Source organism: Lissotriton vulgaris, chromosome 3_1 (assembly GCF_964263255.1).
Source record: "Lissotriton vulgaris chromosome 3_1, aLisVul1.2, whole genome shotgun sequence".
NCBI lineage: Eukaryota > Metazoa > Chordata > Amphibia > Caudata > Salamandridae > Lissotriton > Lissotriton vulgaris.
This window is the reverse complement of record NC_141689.1, coordinates 1,739,205,225-1,739,229,141: the sequence shown is the minus strand read 5'-3', so window position 1 is coordinate 1,739,229,141 and position 23,917 is coordinate 1,739,205,225. Positions and strand designations below refer to the sequence as shown.

The following is a 23,917-nucleotide window of genomic DNA, read 5'->3' as shown; positions in this document are numbered from 1 at the left end:
CATTAATACTGCCAGAGTTTTTTCTTGAGCGATTTGTTCTCACTAAACTGAAAACAAGCTTGTTAAAAAGAAGATCAAAACAGCCTTAGACACCATTGAAAGAAGCTGGGATAGCAAAAGGTTAATAAAGGAGAATTCGTAAACTTCACACCGTCCTAATAAACTATTCTGGCAACCTGAAACAACAGAAGGCAGATTATCTGGTTAAATAATAAATTAAGCGGTTTCCTGGAGTTGGTTTTAATAACTTCTGAGCGAGACTTGGTAGAACAACTTGAAACTCGAGATGAACATCCAGAGGTATTTGAGCAGTTTCTTAACTGGGTCTGCTTAATAGATCTCACTTTACTAATCAGACGAGCTTGATCGCCAATAAAACAATCGTTTAGAAAAGGCGCACTCAGTCATATTGCCTGCATATCTGCGTAACTATATTCGCAATAACCTTGACCGCATTGCCTTTCCACGCATACGCCTAATAAAATGACAACTCTCTGGAGCACGTCGAACGTGTGCTGTGTGTGGAGTTCAAAGCAAATTGTAAGGTTTGCTCCTCTCCTCTTCTTAGTAAATGTAATTTCACAGCCTTTGCAGTTCCCTTCACGTCAGAAATATATTCTGTTCTGCACCGTGTGGGTGGGTGTCTGTGTGTGTGTGTGTGCCTCTCTCTCTCTCTCTCTCTCTCTCTTTCTCTCTCTCTCTCTCTCTCTCTCTCTCTCTCTCTCTCTCTCTCTCTCTCTATATATATATATATATATATATATATATATGTATACTCCAAATGCTGTTCCCTGCACCTCCTTCCGGCGAGCACAAAGATAACGCAAATCCAGCGCTTCTGGCACACAATTTTTATTTCATTGAGCCGCTAAATCTGACGCGTTTCGGGCGTCCGCCCTTGTTCACAGATTCTATATATATATATCTATTCAGGCTTCAAAAATTTAAATTCACTCCATTTAGGGGCTTATTTACATGTACCTCACTTTTTTCCTTATTATAAGTGACTCACCGGCGGCGAAGGGGCTTGTAAATAAGCCTCTAAGTATGTTAACAAGGTATATTTACTACAGATGGAAATGTGGGCACTAGAGTTGAGCCGCTAAACAAGAGAGAAACCCATGAATTCGGAACACGTGAAACATGTTGAGCCGCCAGGGCGACCAGAGCTGAGTGAGAGGTAAATTCGTATATTGACCGATCCACCATGCTAAATGTACAGATGGGGTAATAACATTGCCCCATGACATTGCTGGAGCACAGGGTCCTGCTCGTCACTTACTCATCACTAAGACCCTCGTGTACACAGGTCGATGGATCTCTGCAGACCTACCCTAGAGCATCTGGCTGAAGGCAGGAGATGGCCGTCTGAAGTGGGGTTCAGCAGCCCGTGGCACATTGGTTGTGAGACCTGGCAGTTTCCAGACCCTGTTGCCAAAGAGGGTGAACAGTTGGGGTGTCTGCCCATGCTAGGTTGGGTGCAGGGCCTGACCGCAGGCCAAGCCATTTGGCCAACTCCCATTGTGCACAGCTGAAGCTATGTGCAGTGGGGTTTGGCCACCGACAGACCCAGCCAGAATCTAGGTCCTGCAGCCAATCCCAAATCAGCCGCACGTATTGGGGGATACCCACAGACAGTTGGACACAGGGACCTCTTTAATGTGATAGATGATCAAAAAACAAACATTCACAGAAAACAACAAAGGCTAAACTGAAATTGTGGTTTACACCTGAATATATGTCTAAAAAGCCTTAAAAATTCATCTAAAAAATACAGTTAAACTGCAAATATGGTTATGAATTAAAACCAAAAAACACAGAGATTAGGACGCACATGAAATGCTATATGAATATGTACCTTAAAGCGAACATATCTCCTTCAGTCACACCACAGTTCTCCATTGGACGGACCACAGCTGCGTTCACTTTTCCTACAAAAAGACCACAACCCACAACCATCCTCAACCTACTCTGCGAAGAAACTGGAACAAAATCACCATTGACCAGATCTCCTCATCGCTTCTTCAAAACCCCCAGGCCCACTCTCCAAACCCCAACCAAGCAGCCATTAACCTCACTCAATGGCTAACCAACAGCGCCGACAACCTAGCACCTTTGAAAAAACGTCAAATCAAACTAGGCAGCAAAAACGTTCCCTGGTTCAACGATGATCTTAAGAAATCCAAGAAACTCTGTCGCTCCCTTGAGAAGGCCTGGAAAAAAGACCCAAACCCCAGCACCAGGGACGCCTTCAAAAACGCCTCCCGCATACACCACCAACTGATCCGGACTGCCAAGAAAGCCGCATTCAAAGACCAACTAGACAACAACACCCACAACAACAAGGAACTATTCAACATCGTCAAAGATTTTACCAACCCCTCAGCCAACTCCAACGACATCACTCCCTCTCAAACCCTTTGCGACTCCCTAGCTTCGTTCTTCCACAACAAAATCGCAGACATCCACAACAGCTTCAACAACCAACCCGGAGACCAACCCACCCAACCTTCTACCGCACCTTCACCCCCCTTGAACATCCTTAATGACTGGAACCCAATCTCCACTGAGGACACCATCCGCCTGATGAACTCCATCCACTCAGGATCCCCCACAGACCCATGCCCTCACCACATCTTCAACAAAGCAGACTCCATCATTGCACCACACCTCCGAGACGTCATCAACTGCTCCCTAAACTCCGCCACCTTCCCGGAAAGATGGAAACACGCCGAACTCAGCGCCCTTCTGAAAAAACCCACAGCAGACCCCACCGAACTCAAAAACTACCGCCCCATCTCGCTCCTTCCTTTCCCGGCCAAAGTCATCGAGAAAGCTGTCAACAACCAGCTCGCCGCCTTTTTCGAAACCAACAAATCACTCGACTCTTCACAGTCTGGATTCCGAGCAAAACACAGCACTGAGACCGCACTCATCGCAGCTACCGACGACATTCGAACATCCGTTGGATAATGGAGACACAGTCGCCCTCATCCTCCTTGACCTCTCCACAGCCTTCGACACAGTCTGTCACAGAACCCTGTTACAACGCCTCAGAAACATCGGAATCCAAGGAAAAGCACTGGAATGGATCACCTCGTTCCTTACCGGAAGAACTCAGAGAGTCCGCCTTCCACCATTCAAATCAGAGGCCACTGAAGTCATATGCGGCGTGCCACAAGGATCTTCACTCAGCCCCACCCTCTTCAACGTATACATGAGCCCCCTCGCGGCCATCGCACGCCAACACAACCTCAACATCATCTCCTACGCTGATGACGCTCAACTGATCCTCTCACTCACCAAAGACCCGAACACAGCCAAAACCAACCTACATGAAGGAATGAAAGAAGTAGCCGAGTGGATGAAGCACAGCCGTCTGAAACTGAACTCAGACAAAACAGAAGTCCTTATCTTAGGTACCTCCCCCTCCGCCTGGGATGACTCTTGGTGGCTAGAGGCCCTTGGAAAAGCACCCATCCCGACGGACCACGCACAGAACCTGGGCGTCATCCTGGACTCCTCACGCTCGATGAACAGACAAGTCAACGCCGTTTCATCATCTTGCTTCAACATTCTTCGCATGCTCAAAAAAACATTTCGCTGGCTTCCCACCGAAACTAGAAAAACGGTCACCCACGCACTGGTCACGAGCCGCCTGGACTACGGAAACACCTTTTACACCGGTACCACCGCAAAACTTCAGAAAAAACTCCAACGCATCCAGAACGCATCAGCCAGACTCATACTAGACATCCCGCGTAAAGACCACATTTCTAGTCACCTGAAAAACCTCCACTGGCTCCCCATTAATAAGAGGATAACATTCCGCCTCCTAACCCACGCTCACAAAGCACTTTACGAACTTGGACCCGAATGCCTCAACACACGACTTTCCTTCTACACCCCCTCCCGCCAGCTACGCTCCTCCAACCAAGCCCTTGCTTCTGTACCTCGCATCAACAAAACCACCATGGGAGGAAGATCCTTCTCCCACCTGGCAGCTAAAACCTGGAACTCACTTCCCACTCACCTTCGCCTCACTCAGAACCACCTAGCATTCAGAAAGCAACTTAAAACATGGATTTCGACCAGTAATTCCCCACCCTTCTTCAAGCGCCTTGAGACCCTCTGGGTATGTAGCGCGCTATATAAATTATCTGACTTGACTTGAAATTGCTGATGATGTGAGACATTTTTAAGGGCCTTTTTTCCAAGTCAATTAACTGTTGTGTCTTTTTGTTTATTATTTTTGCGCTGTCTTTACTGAGATTTAATGGAAACGAAGGATGTAAATGTAAATGTGTTTGTATTTAAATAGCGCACTTCTACCCTGTGGTCTCGTAGCACTGTATTCATACCGCTGTGGAACCCTTCCTGGCTTTCCTGTGAGGCATGCACTCCTGGGCGCCCCCAAGGTTAAGCCAGGCATCCAAGGGGCTGTTGTGGAGATTAAGCAAGCTATTGCCCAGAGTCACAGAGTGGGATCCATGAATAGACTAGGCACCGAGGCGAGAATTATCAGGTCCGGGGAGATTGAGTCCAAGAGCCGCTGAGGCGGGAATTGAACCCTGGTCCCGGGCTAGACCTCTGCATCAGGGGCTGCCGCTCTAACCATTGAGCCACGATTTTCTCTATGTTTCCTGCCAATATTCGAGCTTTTTTTGTAAAAAAAAAAACAAAAAACAATTAAGCAGAATGGCCCACACACGTCAACATACATTTTCCACATAAGGATTACGACAGAAGCATCTTTATAAAAATCCATTTTTGTCACAGCTTTGCTTGCAGCCTTTCCGAACATTATTGTGTTTGCTCGTCAACAATAGCATCATATAAAATAAAGAGTGGGGTTTGACTATGTCCACTAGCAACAGAACCTTGGGTTCTGTGAGGAAACAGTGAGGGGGTTATTTACAAGCCTCTTGCGCCACCTCTTGGCGCAAGGGTCTTGTAAATAAGCCCCTCAGTCCTCATTGAGTCTGACCAGCTCATCAATTAAAGTGCACTTCGAATTCATTCATTATTTTATTGATTTAAAGTAAAGAGAGATGCTCTTGTGTACGTTACAAAGTAATCCTTCTGCTGTGCATCACACCTATGCGTGAGCAAATAGTAAGTAACACTACATTCTTAAATCCTTTTTATGCAGGACTTACAAAGCTGGGTGGCTGCTGAACCCGAAAATGGTTTTGTTCTGGTCTCGTTTGGGGCTGGAGTGAAATACCTGTCAGATGACATAGCCAATAAGTTAGCTGGGGCCTTGGCAAGACTTCCTGAAAGAGTGCTCTGGAGGTAAGTGAGACACAGATACCAGGAAAAAGGATGACTTCCGAGGTTCATGTTTCTTGGGTGCTAAAGAAACAATTTTATACTTTGTTTGAGTGACAACACTACATTTTTCCTATTTTCATGGCCACCAATCTCTAATGTCAATCGGTTAATGAAAGCTGAGCAGTGTGTCTATAAAATATATATATATATTTTAAAGAAAACAAATGGCCTTTCCGTTAATAATTAAGTGGCAGTGAAAAGTATGGTTTCAATCATAGTGCCCGTGACCTTCCTGAATATGTCGAATTTGGTACGTCTGCAGACATGCTTCCAATATCTAATTGCCGCCACTGTACTTGTCTCGATTGCCCGGGCATTCCCAGCCAGCTCTCTAAACCCCCTCCTGTCTCATCAGCAGGTGAACAGTCTGTGCACCTCGACGTCACACAGTGAAAGCCCCTCTGTCAACGTGTCTAGCTGAGCTCCACTTATCTGTGCGGTGGATTACCTCCCCATAGCGTTTGATTTCTGGCTCATTTATTGTGTAATACTAGACTTATCACACGCTTTTGACACCATCAACCATAGAGTGTTGAGGGACAAGCCAGAGTGGCTGGCAGGAGCAGGGTCCGCAGCAGATGGTGGTGGTTACCTTTCATTGTGCCACTGTGCTCCTCCGCTGGCGCGGGAGGGGATCACCTGACATGACCTTCCATTATATACTCCTCTAAACCCTTCCTAGTCTACCTTATGTTATGCAGCTGATTCGAAGATGTCTGCTAATTTGTTTTTGCCAGGCTGGTATTGTACCTGTCTCTACTCCTTTCCAAATACACGTGCTGCCGGATATCTGTGTTAAAGTGATATAATGCATTGTTCCATCCTCAGGACTCAGTCTTTTGAATGCCTCATGTGTCACACAACTCTTCTCCCAAACCTCGGATGAAAAAAAGATAATTACATATTTCTTTCATGGGAAATAATTGCAGTCATCAGACTTGCAATTATTGCAGGGTGGCAGAGGAAATGTTTATATTGTAAGTATGACAAGCATAAAAGTCAGCGGCGGTGCGTCCGGTAGTGTGCTGCTGGGGCGTTGCCACCCGCGCCCGCAGCTCCCGGCCTAGGCGTCTCTGAACTTAAGTAAACTCTCAGTTTACTTACGTTCAGAGACGCCGAGGGTGAACTGACAATGCATGTCAGTCAGGACGACGTGTGACCGCCCACTCCCTTCAGAGTCTGAAGGGGTGCGTGGTCCGGCGTCATGTTCACTGACAGACATTGTCAGGGGCAGGCAGCAGCACAAGTGCACATGAGTGGGGAAGGTCTGCGAATTTTTCGCCCGTGCCCAGTCATGCACAACAGTGTCTCCTCAGGCTGGCGCATATCCATTAGGAGAGCGAGGGTTGACTTAGGTCGTGCCCTAAGTCAATCCTGGCGCTGCTCCAGCGCCAGGATTGGCTGAGAGGGGTTGCCACTCACTTGCCAGCACTGCTCAGTGATGCGGCTGTTAAAGGCACCAATGGGCCCGAGGTGGCGCGGACCAGGTAAGATTACTTTTATTTTATTTAATCCCCCCCCCCCCACAACTCCCCCCGCGAGCCATGACTGGTAAAAGGCAGGTCTCAATTGTTGGAAAATCCTAGGTTGTTATGCGGATAAGTGGAATCAACAATTTTAGGCTAAGGTGACTTAATGGATTATCTTTAGACTCGGCAAAGACTTCACTCTGATGTTCTTCCTTTTAAATGCCTCATGTTCACAAGGGTGACAGCACCACCTCTTTTTGGAGAAGTACCAAAATGGAGTACATTAGCCTGACGGACCCATTTTTAAGATTTCGAAAAAAATTCTTTGATTAAATAAAACAAGCTCAACAAAAAGGGACAATCAAAACCAGCAGCAAAACTTGCAAGGAGAGAAAGAAGGAGCGGTAAGGGGAAAGTATACTAGAGTGTAGATAGGGACAGATGTACTAGGGAAGAGGTATATAGGTAGGTTAAGCCGAGCCGGACTGGGAACCCAAGCAGTCCTGGCAATATTCTCATACCAGCCCCTACGGAACCACTGCCTGGCCTATGGAGGCTGAAAATTCTTGCTTGCTGCTTGTATTACTGGAGGCCAATATTGAAGCACCACTGCAAAACCAGCCCCCCAGTAACAAAACAGGCCCCTACCTCTGCAAAAACCGGGCCCCACTGCTGCAAAACTGGCCCACCCTTCCAGCCTCCCGGGGAAACGCCAAGGCCCAGTAACGCCAGTCCAGCCCTGAGGTAAAGAGGTCTGAGTATAAGGAGAAGCTGAGTTGCTAAGTTATAGGCAGAGACAGAGGTTCAAGAGTACAGAATGGGTAGAGTTATTAGGGTATAGTAAGTGATAGAGGTACAAGGGAATAGTTAGGTATACAGTTAGGGTTAGATATACGAAGGCATAGGTAGGGGAAGAGGTACTTGAGTATAGGCAGAAGAGACAAAACTGTAGAAGTAATTCGGTATATGTACAGCATGAGAGCTTAGGACATAGATGGATTAGCAGTCCTAGGGTATACTGTAAGTAGGTGTTTAGGAGGTGTCAGACCCCAGTCAGGGGTCAAGGGGCAAGCAGTGGCTACTGAGCATCAATTATGGGGCTGGAGTACTTTGCCTCTGATGTTCCGGGGTCCGTCCTATCCTAGTTCTGCAAACACAGCGAGAAAGAGCCCCTTCTGCACTTGACTCTCAGTGGTAGCAATAGCAAGCAGTCACAGGCTTCTCACGGAGGTGATGTGGGTGTGCTTCAAGATGATAACTCAAAAATCACCCAGCAGAACAATAATTCATTGTCTAGCCCTGTGCTTATATTTTATAAAAAGAAAGGATGTTAATATGCTGAAAAAATGAAATACTAGACACTACAGTATGCAAATAGGAAACCAACTGGCACAAGGCCACTGTACCCAGGTACTAGGGTTCCCTCCTTTCCTCTTCCTCCTCAACTCATGGTTGGATCTGGTATGACAGGTTTCAGGCACAGGTGAAGTTCTAAATGCCTCATTCCCAATGTCCATACCTCACCAATACAAGTTTTAGAATCACCGGTCACAACCAGGACCCTCAGCACACAGCTGGTCTTTCCTCACTCCTCTGGGAGGAAATTCTCTGTCTGTGAGTGTTTTACCACTCATGACCAGTTCTCGGAAGCAACAGCGGATGCCGCCACCCAGAGCCTGTCCTAGTGGGTAGGTTTTGGCATTTAAAAAAAAGATCTTTTTATTAGATCCATAACCAGCAGATAAAAAGCAAGAATGTTGTCTCCATAGAACCCCCTCATCCTGCCCCAGGTCCATAGTATAGAAACAGCTCCAAATATCAAGTACACATTGTAGCCCCGCCCATAACAATAGATTCCTTCCCGATCATGGCCACGCTAAGGTATCTCTCCACCCATCCTCCCCTCTCATTTGGAGCGCAGGTGGTCAATACGACAATCCTTCCCCCATGATGCCAACCCTGGACCCAACCATCTGACTCCTATCCTTCGGCTTCGTCTGTGAGTTGCTTCCAATGGCCCCAAACCCTCTTGTGCTTCTGATGAGAATCTCTTGACTGATAGACCAGTTTTTCTTTTTACATGCACCATTCTACCTTTGAACTCCAAGCCCTGACTTTTGGAGGTCTTTCCCTGTTGTAGAGTATCTACTGCTTAGCAACTGCCAATGTCACAGTACAAAACAGTTGTGTGTATTTTTCTAGCAATTGCATGCCACATATTCCCTGCATTACCAGGGCTGGAATAAGGTTCAGGGTGAGGTCCAACCCTCCCGATATTGTATTGCTGATCGTGTATCCTGGTACACGTGGGCAGACAAATAGAGTTTGAAATAGTCTGCAACCTCTGAGGTATCTATCATTGTCTATCTTGCTGATTGCCAACAATTGCGTTCTAGTGTAGTGCACCCTGTGGAATATCTTTAATTGCCCCAACCTAAACCCCACCCGGATAGTAATTTCCTTAGGGTAACTACATGCGTCTGCCTGGCGTTACCCTCGAGTCTCCCCAAGTCTCTTTCCCAGCTATCCCTGAGTACCGTGATGGGGGTAGACTATTGGTAAAGTAGTGTGACACAGATCTGCAACACTGCATGTTTGTGCAGGGGTCCCCCCAGAACTTTCTAGTCCAATGGTGGTTCTTCTTCCGTCTCTTCCAGGTTGTTGATAGGGGCCATCAGTATATGCTGCATCTGCATGAAACTGAAATCTGGCTACCTGTCAAATCATATTGCGTCTGGAGTTCTCGGAATGGTAGCACTTCTCCATCCTTCCACACGTCCCCTATTTTTGAGATACCCAGCTGGTTCCACTTCCTGGACCCTTTTATGTACCGTAGGTTTTTCAATACATCAGTCTCCCAGAGCAGTGTCTCCATTGTCAACTTTCCTCCCCATCCTGTGGCCACTGTCGCTTTTTCCCATAATCGAACCAACATTGCCGTCAGGCACAACAACATGTCCGCCCAGTCTCCCTCACTCAAGTATCGCAGATTTTCCTTCAGGTCCATTGCTGTCCTGCCTGCAATCAGAGTGAAGTCCTGTTGACTTTGTACACTCAGCCATTAGCTAACAGAAGCTGAGACGCCCAGTAGTATAATTTTAGATTCAGGAGAGCAATTCCTTTATCATGGGGTGTTTTGGTCAGGTCGAAAACTACTATACCAGGGCGCATAAGAGTTCCCTCGTCACTGCAACCACTTCATTAAAAAACAAATAGGGACCTCAAATGGAGTGTTCTTCAGGACGTATAGGAATTTAGGCAGATGGATCCTCTTGGGCTGCTGTGCCCATCACCATTAGAGGGAGCTGGTGCCAGTGCTTGACTTTGTTTTTTATAGTTTTCCAGGACCCGCCCCAGATTGTTGGTGTGAAACCCATTACGATCCTCTGCAGAGTAAATCCCCATATACCTAAACCTGTTGGTTCTCATGGCAGGGAAGAGTCCCACTCCCCTTCTGGTTCCCACAGAGTCAGGGGGTAAATCGCAGATATGGCCATTATAAGTCCCACAACACCTCCATGACTTGTAGGACCCATCTTATCGAGCGCTTAAGGTCCTCCAGGTGGAGGAGCAAGTCATTTGCATAGAGCAAGATCACATCCACCCAGTCTGGATTTCACTACAGCCCGCAGTGAGGCATTAGTTTGGGTCAATGGAGCCAATGGCTCAATTGCCACCCTGAAGAGCAAGGGGGGCAGTGGGCAGCCCTGCTGGGCGCCCCTGCCTAAATGGATTTTGTGTGAAGCTGCACCATTGACTAAACGGTAGCCTTGTCCATGCCATGAAGAATGGGTTGAAGTCTCTTTTGCGCATGTCCTTCCAAAGGTATGGCCACTCCACAGAGTCAAAGGCTTTTGTGGCATCTAAGGTTAGGAGTACTGCCGACTTCAACACACAATTTAGGGCCACCAGGCAGCCGAAAAATGTTCTCAGATTGTGCCAAGTCGCTCTATATGACATGAAGCCAAATTGATCTCCCGCAATTAGGGCATCTATCACCCCCAATCAGAAGGTTAGCCAATATTTTGGCCAAGACCTTGGTTTCATTATTCAGGGGGGAGTTTGGCCTATATGAAGCCCAGTCATCCCTTATATTTTCATCTCCTTATGATTGAGCACTATTGTGGCTTGCCTCCAGTCTCTGGACAGTGTTCTGCCTTCTCTGGCCATATCAATCAATGCCTTAATTGGCCCCATAATTTTGGATTTCACGCATTTATAGAATTCAACTGGGAAACCATTGGGGCCCGGTGCTTTACGGCTGTGTAATTGGTTTATCGCCTCAGAGATCTCCAGTTCTGTGAACTCCGCCTCCACGGTAAGCCTCACCTCATTTCTTAGTTGGGAAATGGTAAATCTCAGACAAAGTCGGTCAGGACATTACCATCCTGCACCGTCTGGGATTAATACAGATTATTCAGGTGGTCAGCAAAGACCTGGGCTATGTCTTCTACCATAGTCACCAGAGCCCCATCCGGCCACACACCCCATGAACCAGCCTCTGCTCTTCCATTCTGTGGTCTTGCCAGCATAATGGATTCCCAGGTTTGTTCCCCACTTCATATAGGTAAGCCTGCTTGTTCCGGAAGAGAGCCCTCACCTCCTGAATAACCTGGGCCCTATATTCCTAGCGGAGGACCTCCAGATGATTTTCCCACTCTGTTGTGGTGGCAGCTATGTTGTCTGCCTTCTTATAGGCCAGTTGGCACTCAAAGTCTCTCAGGTCCTTATTCTTTCTCTCCACGTTTCCCCATTATATGGGCTGTCAAGTGGCCTGTGTCACTTTGGAGATGGATGATGTTATCAGATTTTATTCCTGGAACATGGAAGATCCATCTCATTCACTGTTCAGGATTTTTGTTTCCTATTGTTAGAAAGGGTTGGTTATTCGATTTGGAAGAGGGAGGGGGCAAAGTAATCCTTTATTATCCACCAATCAGTCATTCCATCACTGCAAACACCATTTCCCTCATACCATCCTCAACTACACAGACATGGCACTGCTAGAGGTAGTCATACTCAATGCCAGGGGGCTCAATTTGCCCTCAAAATGATGTGCAGTCTAGAAAAGCCTCCATCAATCGAGACTACATTTGTCTTCAAGCGACGCATCTCCTGGGCAAGGACCAGGGGAAGCTCAAATACTCCGACATCCCACTGCATATTATTCCTCCACTACCACTAAAAAGAGGGAGTCACAATCCACTTATGCCAAACACTCCCTCTCTTGATATCCCATACAAAACTTCACAAGGGCAGCAGGTATGTCATACTGGTAGGGAGAATAAGTGGACGACTCATCACAATAGCTTCGGTGTGAAGACCCTAACGCAACCCAGGACTGATTTCTTCTAAGCTTTCTAGACGAGCTAGCAGGAGTGGCAAAGGGAGATGTCATTCTCACCAGTGACTTTAATATGGTCTGGGACCCTAACACGGATACAGAGGGGTGTGAAGGAATGAGGCAGGAAACCTATGCTCTTCAAAGGGAAACCTCTGGAAGCCTCTCCCACTTCAAAGGAGGCATCTGGCATAAATGTTGGACCTCAGACTACAACTCTTCAGTACACTTCTGGACTGGTGGAGACTGCCATGAAGAATGACTGTTGTGCTGCTGAAAATACTGCAACTTTGCTGGACTGCTGCCCTGCTGGATTGCTTCCTTGCTGGATTGCTGTTTTGCTGCCCTCCTACCTGTGACAGAAAGATTGGACCTGCCCCTGAACCCAGGGCTCCCACAGTGACTCCAAGGGCTAGTCTTCAGGCCTCCCATTCAGAAGCACAGGGATATAACAGGCCCCAACCACGTGAACTAGCACCCAGATCCCGCTGGAGTAAGCAGCCCAGGTCCTGGATCCTTGGTGTGGCCTCTGTGGAGCTGAATTGACATTTTTGAGCTCTTTGAGACTGGGAATGGGACCGTTGGTGCCAAAACGTTGTCACTCGCTCTGCCCACCAAAGTGCAGTTATGACAACCCGACCATTCGTGCTGTAGCATCGTCGCTTGCAGGGAGTGCCACTGCGAAGCTCTGGCACGATCATTCGATACAACAGGGTCTTTGCACGACAGAGATGAGCGTCCGTGATGCCATGCCTGCTCATCACTCTACACCAATGACATCATCCACAATGCTTCTCTGGCTTCGCCGCCCCCTCCACCACAAACAGACTCTTCGCACTGGACTGACAAGGTAACTTTTCAGCAGACTAACCTGGTCCCTGTATCCGACCCACGCTTCAGCAAGCTTCGCCTGCCTTGTGACTTTCTCCTGCTCCCTCATTATTAAATAGCCGAGAGTGCTGCTTTGAGTTGTTTAGCGCTATTTTCACTTAAATCTTTAAATTTCCATATTTTCGGTTGTACTGATTGGATTGTTGTCATTTTGGTCTTGACTACATTTTTTAATTTGCTCTATTTTTGTGAATTTGTTTGGAATTTTTCTTGTGTTGTGTTTTCACGTTTTTACTTTTGGAAGTGCGGCATAAATACTTTACACATTGCCTTTAAGCTAAGCCTGACTGCTCTGTGCCAAGCTACCAGAGGGTTGAGCACAGGTTAATTTGGGGTTTGCTTGTGCCTCACCCTGACAGGGATTCTGGTTGCTGCTTGAGTAGGGTTTCACCCCCCACAACCAGTTATCCAATTTCTCACATTTTCCAATTTATAAATGTTGGTTTCATACTCACAAATGGATTTGCTTGAACAAAGATTCTTTTTAAATTCAAAAATCTTTATTGGGATTTTTTAGCATAATCCAAACACAAGAGGATACAATAGACATAAACACATATAACATAGCATAAATTGGTGGTAGTAAAGATACAGACATGCTGCAGTTAATAGGATGACTAATAATAGTGCATCATTGGGCGATCCCACCCAGGGGTCCAGAAATCCCTTAACGCAAGAGTTAAAATCTCAGTTAAAGCTGAAAACCGAATAGTGTTCAGAAAAAGTCAAAAATTATTTTCAAAATATAGGAACCGAGTGACAATGCATGAGGTGTTTCAAGTCACCGACTTCCTCATTGCAGTTCCAACAAGTCGGATTGTCCAAGAGGGCTAGTTTACGGAGTTGAGAGGAGTCCAGTATATTCTGTGTAGAAGCCAGTATTTGGTTTGGACAGGGTAGGGATAATTTTGTGGGAGACGACCAGTTTCCATATCTGAGTCCATTCCTCTTGGGACATAGGGTTACACTCGCCCCATTTGCAATGTGTGACAAGGTTTAAATGAGTGGAGGCAGGTTTTAAGAGTTTATAGAATTTTGAAACATAGCGTCCAGATTTGTTGGTTAAGTCGATCAGTTTAGGAAGGGAATGATCTAGTAAGGAGGGTTTAGATTTAGATACACAGGACTTAAGCTTAAGAGAATTGTAAAAATGTGTGTTCTCCAGTTTATATTAGATTTGAAGTACTCTGAAAGTAAGCAGGTAATTTCTTGAGCATAATTGCTTCCGGAAATGAATGCTTTTGGAGGACCATAATTTCCAAAAGATTCAATTGCCATTAATCTATAATAATGGGTTATGCATGAGTGAAGCTAGTCTAGTTTTAACCCCTTTAATGCTCATGACGGAATGGTTCCGTCATGAGCATCGGTGCCCCTGTGCTCATGACGGAACCATTCTGTCATGAGGCCAGGGGCCACGAAAGGGGCACAAAATCCCTGCTGCTTTCCTTATCTCCCCCAAAGCCTCGGGAGCTGGGAAAAAGCTTCCCCAGCACCCGAGGCCCGCTCCCTGGTTTCTGTGCACACTACGCTGTCGTCATTGTGCAGAAACCGAAACTAAAATGAGCCTATAGGCTCATTTCAGTTTCACTTTCTACATGCTCAGGGGGTTATCTCAGCCCCCTGAGCACGTAGAAAGACAGGAGAGGTATCATTGGAAAGGGGAGAATCACCCTGTGGATCCCTGTTTGGGGATCGACCCAGGAGGGTGATCCCCAAGCAGGGATCCACCCACTAGACACCAGAGAGGGGGGAGCGGCCCCTTGGGCAAGGGCCTCTCTCCCCCATAAAAAAATTGGCATATTTCAGTCATTCTGCCCCCCCTGGAGGCAGATGGGGCAGTAGCCCCCAATCTGTCTCCCCGGGGGGGGCAGGGGGGGCAGAAAGCCCACTTGAAGACAGGGATTTTTTTCACACCATTTTTTTTAGGGTGGGGGCTGCCCAAAATGGGCACGCCAATGCCCCCAACCCCTTGCCACCATTACAGCCTTTCAGCCGCCCCTGGGGTGCAAACAGCCCACTAGACGCCAGGGATATTTTGAGGCAAATCTGAATTAGGGTGGGGGCTGCCCAAAATGGGCATGCCAATGTTGCCAACCCTCCCCCACAACAACTACAGCCTTTCTGCCCCCAATCTGCCACCTGGGGGGTCAAAAAGCCCAGTAGACACCCTAATTAAAATCTGCCAAAACAACTCCCTGGCGTATAGTGGGCATTCTGCCCCCCCGGGGGGCAAAAAGCCCACTAGACGCCAGGTGATTTTTTTGGGGCAAATTTGAATTAGGCTGGGGGCTGCCCCCACCCACAACAATTATAGCCTTTTGTTCCCCCCTGGGAGGAAGATGGGTACAGTAGCCCCCAATCTGCCCCCCAGGGGGGTCAAAAAGGCCACTACACTCCGATGATTATGCTGGCTTTTTTATGTGTGGGGGCTGCCTAAAATGGGCATAACAATGCCCAGACCCTCCCAAAAAATATCCACAGCATTTTTGCCCCCCTTGGTGGCATATCGGGGCAACCCCACCCCCGATATCCCCCCAGGTCAGCAGAAAGCCGACTAGGCACATATTTGTTTTTAGCGATATGCCTACCTGTGGATTTTGGGCCCTAGCGCAGCCAGCACATAGAGAAGCAAACCTGTACATTTTTGAAAACTAGATACCAAGGGGAATCCAGGATGGGGTGACTCGCCTGGTTCTGTTATCCAGAATCCCTTGCAAACCTAAACATTTGTCCCAAAAAACACATTTTCCTCACATTTCTTGTGTTGGAAAATTCTGGAATCTACAAGTGAGGTACCGTTTTTCTCGGAATACTCTGGGGAATGTGGAGTGGGTGAAAATTTGTGGCTCCACATAGATTCCAGAACTTTACAACACAGAAATGTGAGGAAAATGTGTTTTTTTGGACAATTTTTTAGGTTTACAAGGGATTCTGGGTAACAGAACCTGGTGGGAGGCAGTCAAGTCACCCCATCATGGAATTCCCCGGGTGTCTTGTTTTTAAAAATATATAGGTTTGCTAGGTTTCCCTAGGTGCCAGCGGAGCTAGGGTTAAAAAAACGACAGCTAGGCACTTTGCCAAAAAAGAGTCATTTTTCAATGTGAGATTGTGGTGCATCCACATTGCATTTTGTGCTGTTTCCTGTCGCGGACACTAGGCCTACCCACACAAGTGAGGTACTGTTTTTTCTTTGAAGACTTTGGGGAACGCGGGGTGAGTAGAAATGTGTGGATCCACGCAGATTCCAGAACTTTACGCCACAGAAATGTGAGGGAAATTAGTTTTTTGGACCATGTTTTAGATTTGCAAGGGATTCTTGGTAACAGAACTTGGTGAGAGCCAGTTTAGTCACCTCATCCTGGATTTACCTGGGTGTCTAGTTTTAACAAATGTATAGGTTTGCTAGGTTTCTCTAGGTGGCAGCAGAGCTAGGGTTCAAAAACTACAGCTAGGCACTTTGCCAAAAAAGGGTCATTTTTCACTGTGAAATGATGGTGTCCACATTGCGTTTTGCGCCGTTTCATGTCACAGGCACTAGGACTACCCACACAAGTGAGGTACTGTTTTTCTTGGAAGACTTTGGAGAACATGGGGTGGGTAGACATTTGTGGATCCAAGCAGATTCCAGAACTTTCCACCACAGAAATGTGAGGAAAATGTGTTTTTTTTATGGGACAATGTTTTAGGTGTGCAAGGGATTCTGGGTAACAGTAACTGGTGAGAGCCAGTCTAGTAACCCTATCCTGGATTTCTCTGGGTGTCTAGTTTCCAAAAATGTATAGGTTTGCTAGGTTTCCCTAAGTGGCTGCAGAGCTAGGGTTAAAAAACTACAGCTAGGCACTTTGCCAAAAAAGGGTCAATTTTAGCTGTGAAATTCTGGTGTGTCCACGTTGCATTTTGCATAGTTTCTTGTCGCGGGCACTAGGCCTAGCCACACAAGTGAGGTATCATTTTTCTCGGAAGACTCTGGGGAATGCGGGGTGGGTGGAAGTTTGTGGATCCACGTAGATTCCAGAACTTTCCACCACAGAAATGTGAGGAAAATTTGTTTTTTTGACAATTCTTTAGGTTTGCATGGGATTCTGGGTAACAGAACCTTATGAGAGGCAGTCAAGTCACCCCATACTAGATTCCCCTGGGTGTCTAGATTTCATAAATGTATTTGTTTGCTATGTTTCCCTAGGCTCCGGCAGAGCTAGGGTTAAAAAACTATAGCTAGGCACTTTGCCAAAAAAAGGGTCATTTTTCACTGTGAAATTATGGTATGTCCACATTGCGTTTTGCGCCGTTTCCTGTCACGGGCACTAGGCCTACCCACACAAGTGAGGTACTGTTTTTCTCGGAAGACTCTGGGGAATGCGGGGTGGGTGGAAGTTTGTGCATCCACGTAGATTCCAGAACTTTCCACCACAGAAATGTGAGGACAACGTGTTTTTTTGGACACATTTTTAGGTTTGCAAGGGGTTCTGGGTAGCAGAACCTGGTGAAAGCCAGTCAAGTCACCCCATCCTGGATTCCCCTGGGTGTCTAGTTTTAAAAAATGTATAGGTTTGCTAGGTTTCCCTAGATGTCGGTAGAGCTAGGGTTAAAAAACTACAGCTAGGCACTTAGCAAACATAGGGTAATTTTTCATTGTGAAATTGTGGTGTGTTCACGTTGCGTTTTGATCCGTTTCCTGTCGTGGGCACATTGCTTACCCCCACAAGTGATATACCATTTTTATCTGGCGACTTAGGATGATTCAAATTTGTAAAGCAAATCTTAGAGAAGCCGTGCGTTTTTGGTGAAGAGCCGTTTTATTGTCATGAACCACTTATACTGTGCTTCTATTCAATGTATTTCTGCCTTCCAAATGAGAGACAATGTGTAAAAAAGAAGTTATTTTGAAAAATGACCGATAATTCTCATGCTAGTATGAGTATTCCCAATTTCGGAAACATGCAAATATCTCCTGTTTCTTAACTCTATATTTTGTTCTCATTTCAGAAATACATAGGTGTCTTTCATACCGATTTTTCCATGTATACATTTCCCCAGAATAGTTGCTATATACCCAGTACATAATGCAAAAATCATTGCAAGTCGCTACTCAGTTTTTGGCTCTGGGTTTGTTGGGTTCTTGGTAAACCTACAAGTCCTATATATCCCCACAACCAGTAAGGTCCAGCGGATGTAACAGTATATTGCTTTGAAAGAGCTGTCATAATTAGAAGAAGTTATAGGTTAAGTATTGACACAAAAGGGTGTTTATTTCAACAAATTTTCAATTTTTCCTATATTTAACTGTTAGTTTCTATAAAGAAACCTTGAATTATCTACACAAATGACCCCTTGCTGAATTCAAATATTTGTCTACTTTTAAAAAATGTATAGCTTTCCAGGCTCCATTATTGCTTTCATACCCATTTTTACTATTAACTGGAAGGAGGTTGAAAGCACATAAAACTGTAAAAATAGGTACCAGAAAAATGCCAAAACTGTGTAAAAAGTTTTGGTTTTCTGACAAAAGTTTGTAATTCCCTAAAAGCTGGAAAAAACATATGCTTTCATCTGAAGCAGTTTTTTTCCCATTTTTCCCCCCAAAAATAAAATTTAGCTGTATTTTGTCTAATTGCTGGATCCCCTCCAAGGGAATCCACACACCGTGGGTACATTTTGAATCCCCATGATGTTGGAAAAAAAGGACGCAAATTTGGAGTGGATACCTTAAGCGGTCAATAAAGTTACAGAGGCCTAAGCTTGAACTCCTCCAAATAGCCAAAAAAAGGCTTAGCACAGTGGAGGGGGGGGAGGCCTAGCAGCAAAGGGGTTAATATGGCCTGTTTGGTACTTTAAATATCTATTTGGCTGGTAGTGATGGCTTGATTTTAGTGGACTATAGCATGATAGGGTGTGTTCCATCTAAAATCAATTTTTCGACCAAAAGCCAGTGCTGAATTCAGTATAATAAAGATGAATACTCCTCGTTGTAATATTCAAGTAATATATTTATTCTTGGGATTAGATGGTCAGGTACCGCATTCAAGTAGAAATGTAATCTGGTAAGAAACCCCACCAGGAGCAGATAACCTCCTGCTCATCCTCCAGGTAACTGATAAATCCCTTGAACAGCAACAGGTAGAATCATGGATGACATCACAGAGACATGACATAGACAAGCAGACACTAATACTAAGGAGGGACAAAGAGGGAGGGAGAGCAGGATGTAACACACCTCCCCCCTTTAACTGAAAAGAAGAAGAAGATAAAACAGAATATGGCAGAAGCAGAAAAGCAGAAGAAAGAAAGAACATAAACGCACAAGAAATAAACACCCTCTTCAACATGGTGGAAAGAAGAGGTAACACCAAGGGGCGCAGATACAAAGGTTGTACAAGCACATGTAAGCTAACAAAAGAATGTAAGCTTAAGTAAATGTGGTAAAGTCCATAAAATGCAAATCCACAAAATGAAAACTGAACATCTCAAAACCAAATGAGCAAAAGTACAGTATGGCTCAGTACCGTAGGTTGAAATTTCAAATCCTCAAATTTGAATATTTTTGATTCTCTAAAATAAAGCACAATAAAAATGAGCCCAACTCCTCACAGTAAATACATGAACGCCTCTAAAAATAGAGCACAGTAAAAGTGGTTCATGACAATAAAACGGCTCTTCACAGAAAATGCATCCCTCTAAAAATAGAGCACAGTAAAAGTGGTTCATGACAATAAAACGGCTCTTCACAGAAAATGCGCAACTTCTCAAAGAATAGAATAAAACTGAGCCCCTGCAGCTCCTCACAGTAAGTAACAGAAAATCATCGAAAAAACTGAGCCATGCAGCTCCTCACAGTAAATAGATGAACTCCTCTAACCATAGAGCACTATAAGTGGTTCATTTGAAATGACAATAAAATAAAGCCCCTACGGCTCCTAATAGGAAGCACATGAACACCTCTAACATTAGAACACTATAAAGGGGTTCATAACAGAAATAAACAACAAAAATGTAAGCAACACTATAGCTCATCATCACTAAGCATGAAAACAAATTATAGCACCTCAAGATAGTTGAGCACATAAATGACCCAAATGAGCATAACGCCTACAAATCCTCACCAAAATGAAAGAAAATGAGCACCTAAACGGAGGTTGAGCACAAAAGTGGCTCTAGTAAAGTAGGTCATAATAGAATCAATTATTTAAAAATGCATCACTTGCAAATCCACACAGAAAAGAACATGAAACAGCATACATATATAAGCTAGAACCAGAATTATAAGCATTGAGCATATAAATCGATATTTAGCAAATCACAGTACTTAAAAGAAACGTCATGACTGACACACACACTGTAAATTAAAACAGTATTAAAAAAGTAGGCAAATCCTTCAAGCTAAGTACTTGAATAATGCACTCAGGGGTAAATTACAGCACAAACAACACATTGCATAACTAAGGAAATATGCAAAACTGTTTACAACATCTTAAACATAACACATCAAAATAATAAAAGTAGTCACCGTTGTCTTCCCAGTTGAAAGTTGTACGAACTAAAATCCCAATCAGTTAAACAAGTTGAAACTGCTCTGTAGGACGGATTACGTCAAAATCCACAAGGTGACAGTATTGTCAAAAATGTGATATTAAACTGTCTCTCTTGTTAGTGAAGTGTCTCTCGCAACCAAGTTAAGTATTCTGCGATCTCACAAACTCCTCCGCAGAATACCACGTAACACTACACCCTTGTGTGCTACTTCCAAGCACAATATGGTGGCATGTACCGGAGACGCACGCCAAGTGGCTCCAAGCACACTGAAGCAGTGCGGTGTCAACCAGCAGCTTGTGACATGGACATCACAGAAGATCTCTTAGAATGTGCCAGGAAGATCCCTCGAAGAATTGCATTCCAACTTCCTCAAGGTTGTGAAGTACGAAGCCTTGAGCGGGTGCATGAACGTTTAAGAAATGCGGTGGCAATTGTGAAAGATGCACTCACCGCTTAAATTATGACATGTTACTCCTCACAAAGTGCAAAGTTTACAAGTTGACGTAGTAATTAATACAAGAAGCTTCATCCAACTGTGGAAAAGCAGGTCAGTAGATACGGCAAACTTCACCCAACTGTGGAAAAGCAGGTCAGCAGAAACGGCAAACTTCCTCCAACTGTGGAAAAGCAGGTCAGCAGAAACGACAAATGGAAGTGAAATATAAGTGCCATTTTTACTGGGCATTGAGTACACCTTGTGAGACAAAGTGAATCCAGTACCAAAAACGCGGAATTTCTCCCAGTCATAGTAAAGCACTTCGAAGTAACCAAGCCTTTAAACACCAGGTCGCACAAGTTGAGCAGGCAATGAACTGAAGTCACACAGTGAGCTGACAATCTTTAAAACAGCAGATTCCAGAAATAGTGCAGGCACACTTTCATTTAAACAGGAGGTTGCAGAAGTAACACAGGCACACCCAGCAACGTTACTCTCGTAAAACGCTGACACACTGGATGAAAACAGGGAGTCCTTTAAGTTTGCTCTAGTGCCAGTACCAGATGATTTAGTAGTAGTATTACTTCAGCAAAGGTTAATTCAATGCTCTGGGTTGAGACTGTCCGTTGGAACCAAATCCCAGTGGGGCACCCAGACGCAGGAAAATAATTTTAAATGTTTCTCTTCTTGTCTTTGGTTGCAATGATGACCGCTTTAAATTCACTGAAATCCTTTTTTTTTTAAAATGGGTCCTTTTCCACCTCGTCGCCAGTGTTGAATTCAGTAAAATAAAGATGAAGACTCCTCGTTGTAATGTTCAAGTAGTATATTTATTCTTGGGATTAGATGGTCAGGTACAGCATTCAACTAGAATAGTAATCTGGTAAGAAACCCCACCGGGAGCAGATAACTTCCTGCTCAGCCTCCAGATAACTGATAAATCCATTGAACAACAACAGGTAGAATCGTGGATGACATCACAGAGACATGACATAGACAAGAAGACACTAACACTATGGAGGGACAAAAAGGGAGGAAGAGCAGGATGTAACAGCCAGGCTGGACTATATTCTACTGGTGGAGAAAACCTCACAGAGTCCTGTTTTGCAAGGAATGCCATTTGGTAATGTAACTAATTTGCCAGATTTACCCCTCCTAAATTTGCGGGAAGTCTAATTATCCTAATTGTGCTCCAAGAATGGTTTTTTTTGCCAAATAATGGGGCATATTATCGAGGGGGTTTTTCTCTGCTTTTTTGGCTTTAAAAGCCAAGAAAGCGGAGATAAAATTATCTCCCTATTACCTAGCTGTCTCTAACATCAGTTAGCGACAGCTAGTAGGAGACAGCGACCATCTTGGGCCCCACTTTGCATGTCAGTGATATTTATCACTAATGACATGCAAAGTGGGCGTGCCAAGATGTTAGCGACTGAAAACAGTCGCTAACATCGCTATCTCCTATTACCAACTTTTGGAGATATTCGCGCTAAGCGCAAATATCTCCAAAAGCTAACACCTGCCCTGAGCAGTTCCTAGCCATGTTATCCAATGGGAGGTGGATAACATGGCTAAGAGCATTAGCTCGGCATTGCATGAATATCACTGACTTTTCAGGGATATTCATGCATTGCGGCGATTTTCATCGCATTTGCGATAAACCTTGGTAATACCAAGGTTTATTTGCGGTAAAAATCGCCGCAGCGCAGCAGTAACTTTTTGTCTCTAACCAAGCAATAGCGATAATTATCGCTATTGCTTGGTAATATGCCCCAATGTTTCTTAGTTTATTTTCCAGTTTATGATGAAATTCATCGGAAAGAGTTAGAGGGAGCATACATATGAAATAATTTACTGTGTTAGCATTTATGAATTTGGGGTTCCAACCATCTAATAGAACTTGTACTTTCTGTGGAGTCTTTGTATCATTATGTTTTAGGGTTTCTATCAGATCTGATCCGAACTTATTCCTAAATATCTCAGATTTTGTGTTTGCCAAGCTATTCCTGAGTCTTATAACATCTCTTTAGAACATATATTATTCAGACCTTTGACTTCTGATTTATCTCTGTTAAGGCTGTAGCCTGCTACCAAGGCATAGTTGTCTATTGTATCTATGTGTGCTTTTATAGAGGAACGAGTTCTGTCTGTCATAATCAGGATAATATCTGCATATGTTGCCACCTTAACTGCAATGTTGTTGAAAGCAGCACCTGTAATTAACATATTATTCTGAATATTGTGGTGTAGTGGTTCTAAAGCAAGGATAAATGGGAAGGGGGATAGTGAGCACCCTTGTCTCATCCCTATCTCTAGTTTAGATGAGGAAAAAGGAAGCCCTTTGGCTCTTAATCTAAATCAGGGATTGCTGTTGTGAGCCATAATTATTTTGATAAAGCCTTCACCAAGGTTAAATTTGATCAAGGTTTCTTTGAGAAAGGTCGCCAAAACGTTATCAAAAGCCTTTTCGGCATCTACAGTAATGGCAACAGTTTCCGAAGATGCAACTTTAGCTCTTTCTAAATCGTGACACAACAGTCGTGTTATTGTTAGGCATGCGATTTCATGTATCCTACTTGTGACCCACCTCTTAATTGTGGGAGAAAAGGCTCCACTCTTTTAGTTAAGATCTTAGCATACATCTTAGCATCCATATTAATTAAGGAGATTGGCCTACAGTTTATTGCCATAGTTGGATCCTTACCATCTTTTGGAATGACTACTATAATGGCTTTGCTTGTTGTACCTGTAATAAATTCAGAGTCAGCAAAATGTTTGAATAAGTCTACCAGTGTAGGGACAAGTGGGGCGGGGGAAAATGTGTTTTTGTCCTCATATCACCACTGTGTCCGTAATGCTTACACCGCCAAACCCAGTTCTAGCTGCCACTTTATCTATTGCATTCAGGTTGTTTCC

The 23,917-nt window shown here is 44.8% G+C and overlaps 1 protein-coding gene across 1 annotated transcript in view; it reads left to right on the top strand.

The window, feature by feature from the left end:
- UGT8 (UDP glycosyltransferase 8) overlaps positions 1-23,917 on the top strand; it is a 320,715-nt gene that overhangs the window by 197,700 nt on the left and 99,098 nt on the right. The window contains exon 3 of the mRNA XM_086962163.1: positions 5,153-5,295. Within this exon, the coding sequence (XP_086818289.1) occupies positions 5,153-5,295 (143 nt within the window). The remainder of the gene's footprint in view (positions 1-5,152; positions 5,296-23,917) is intronic.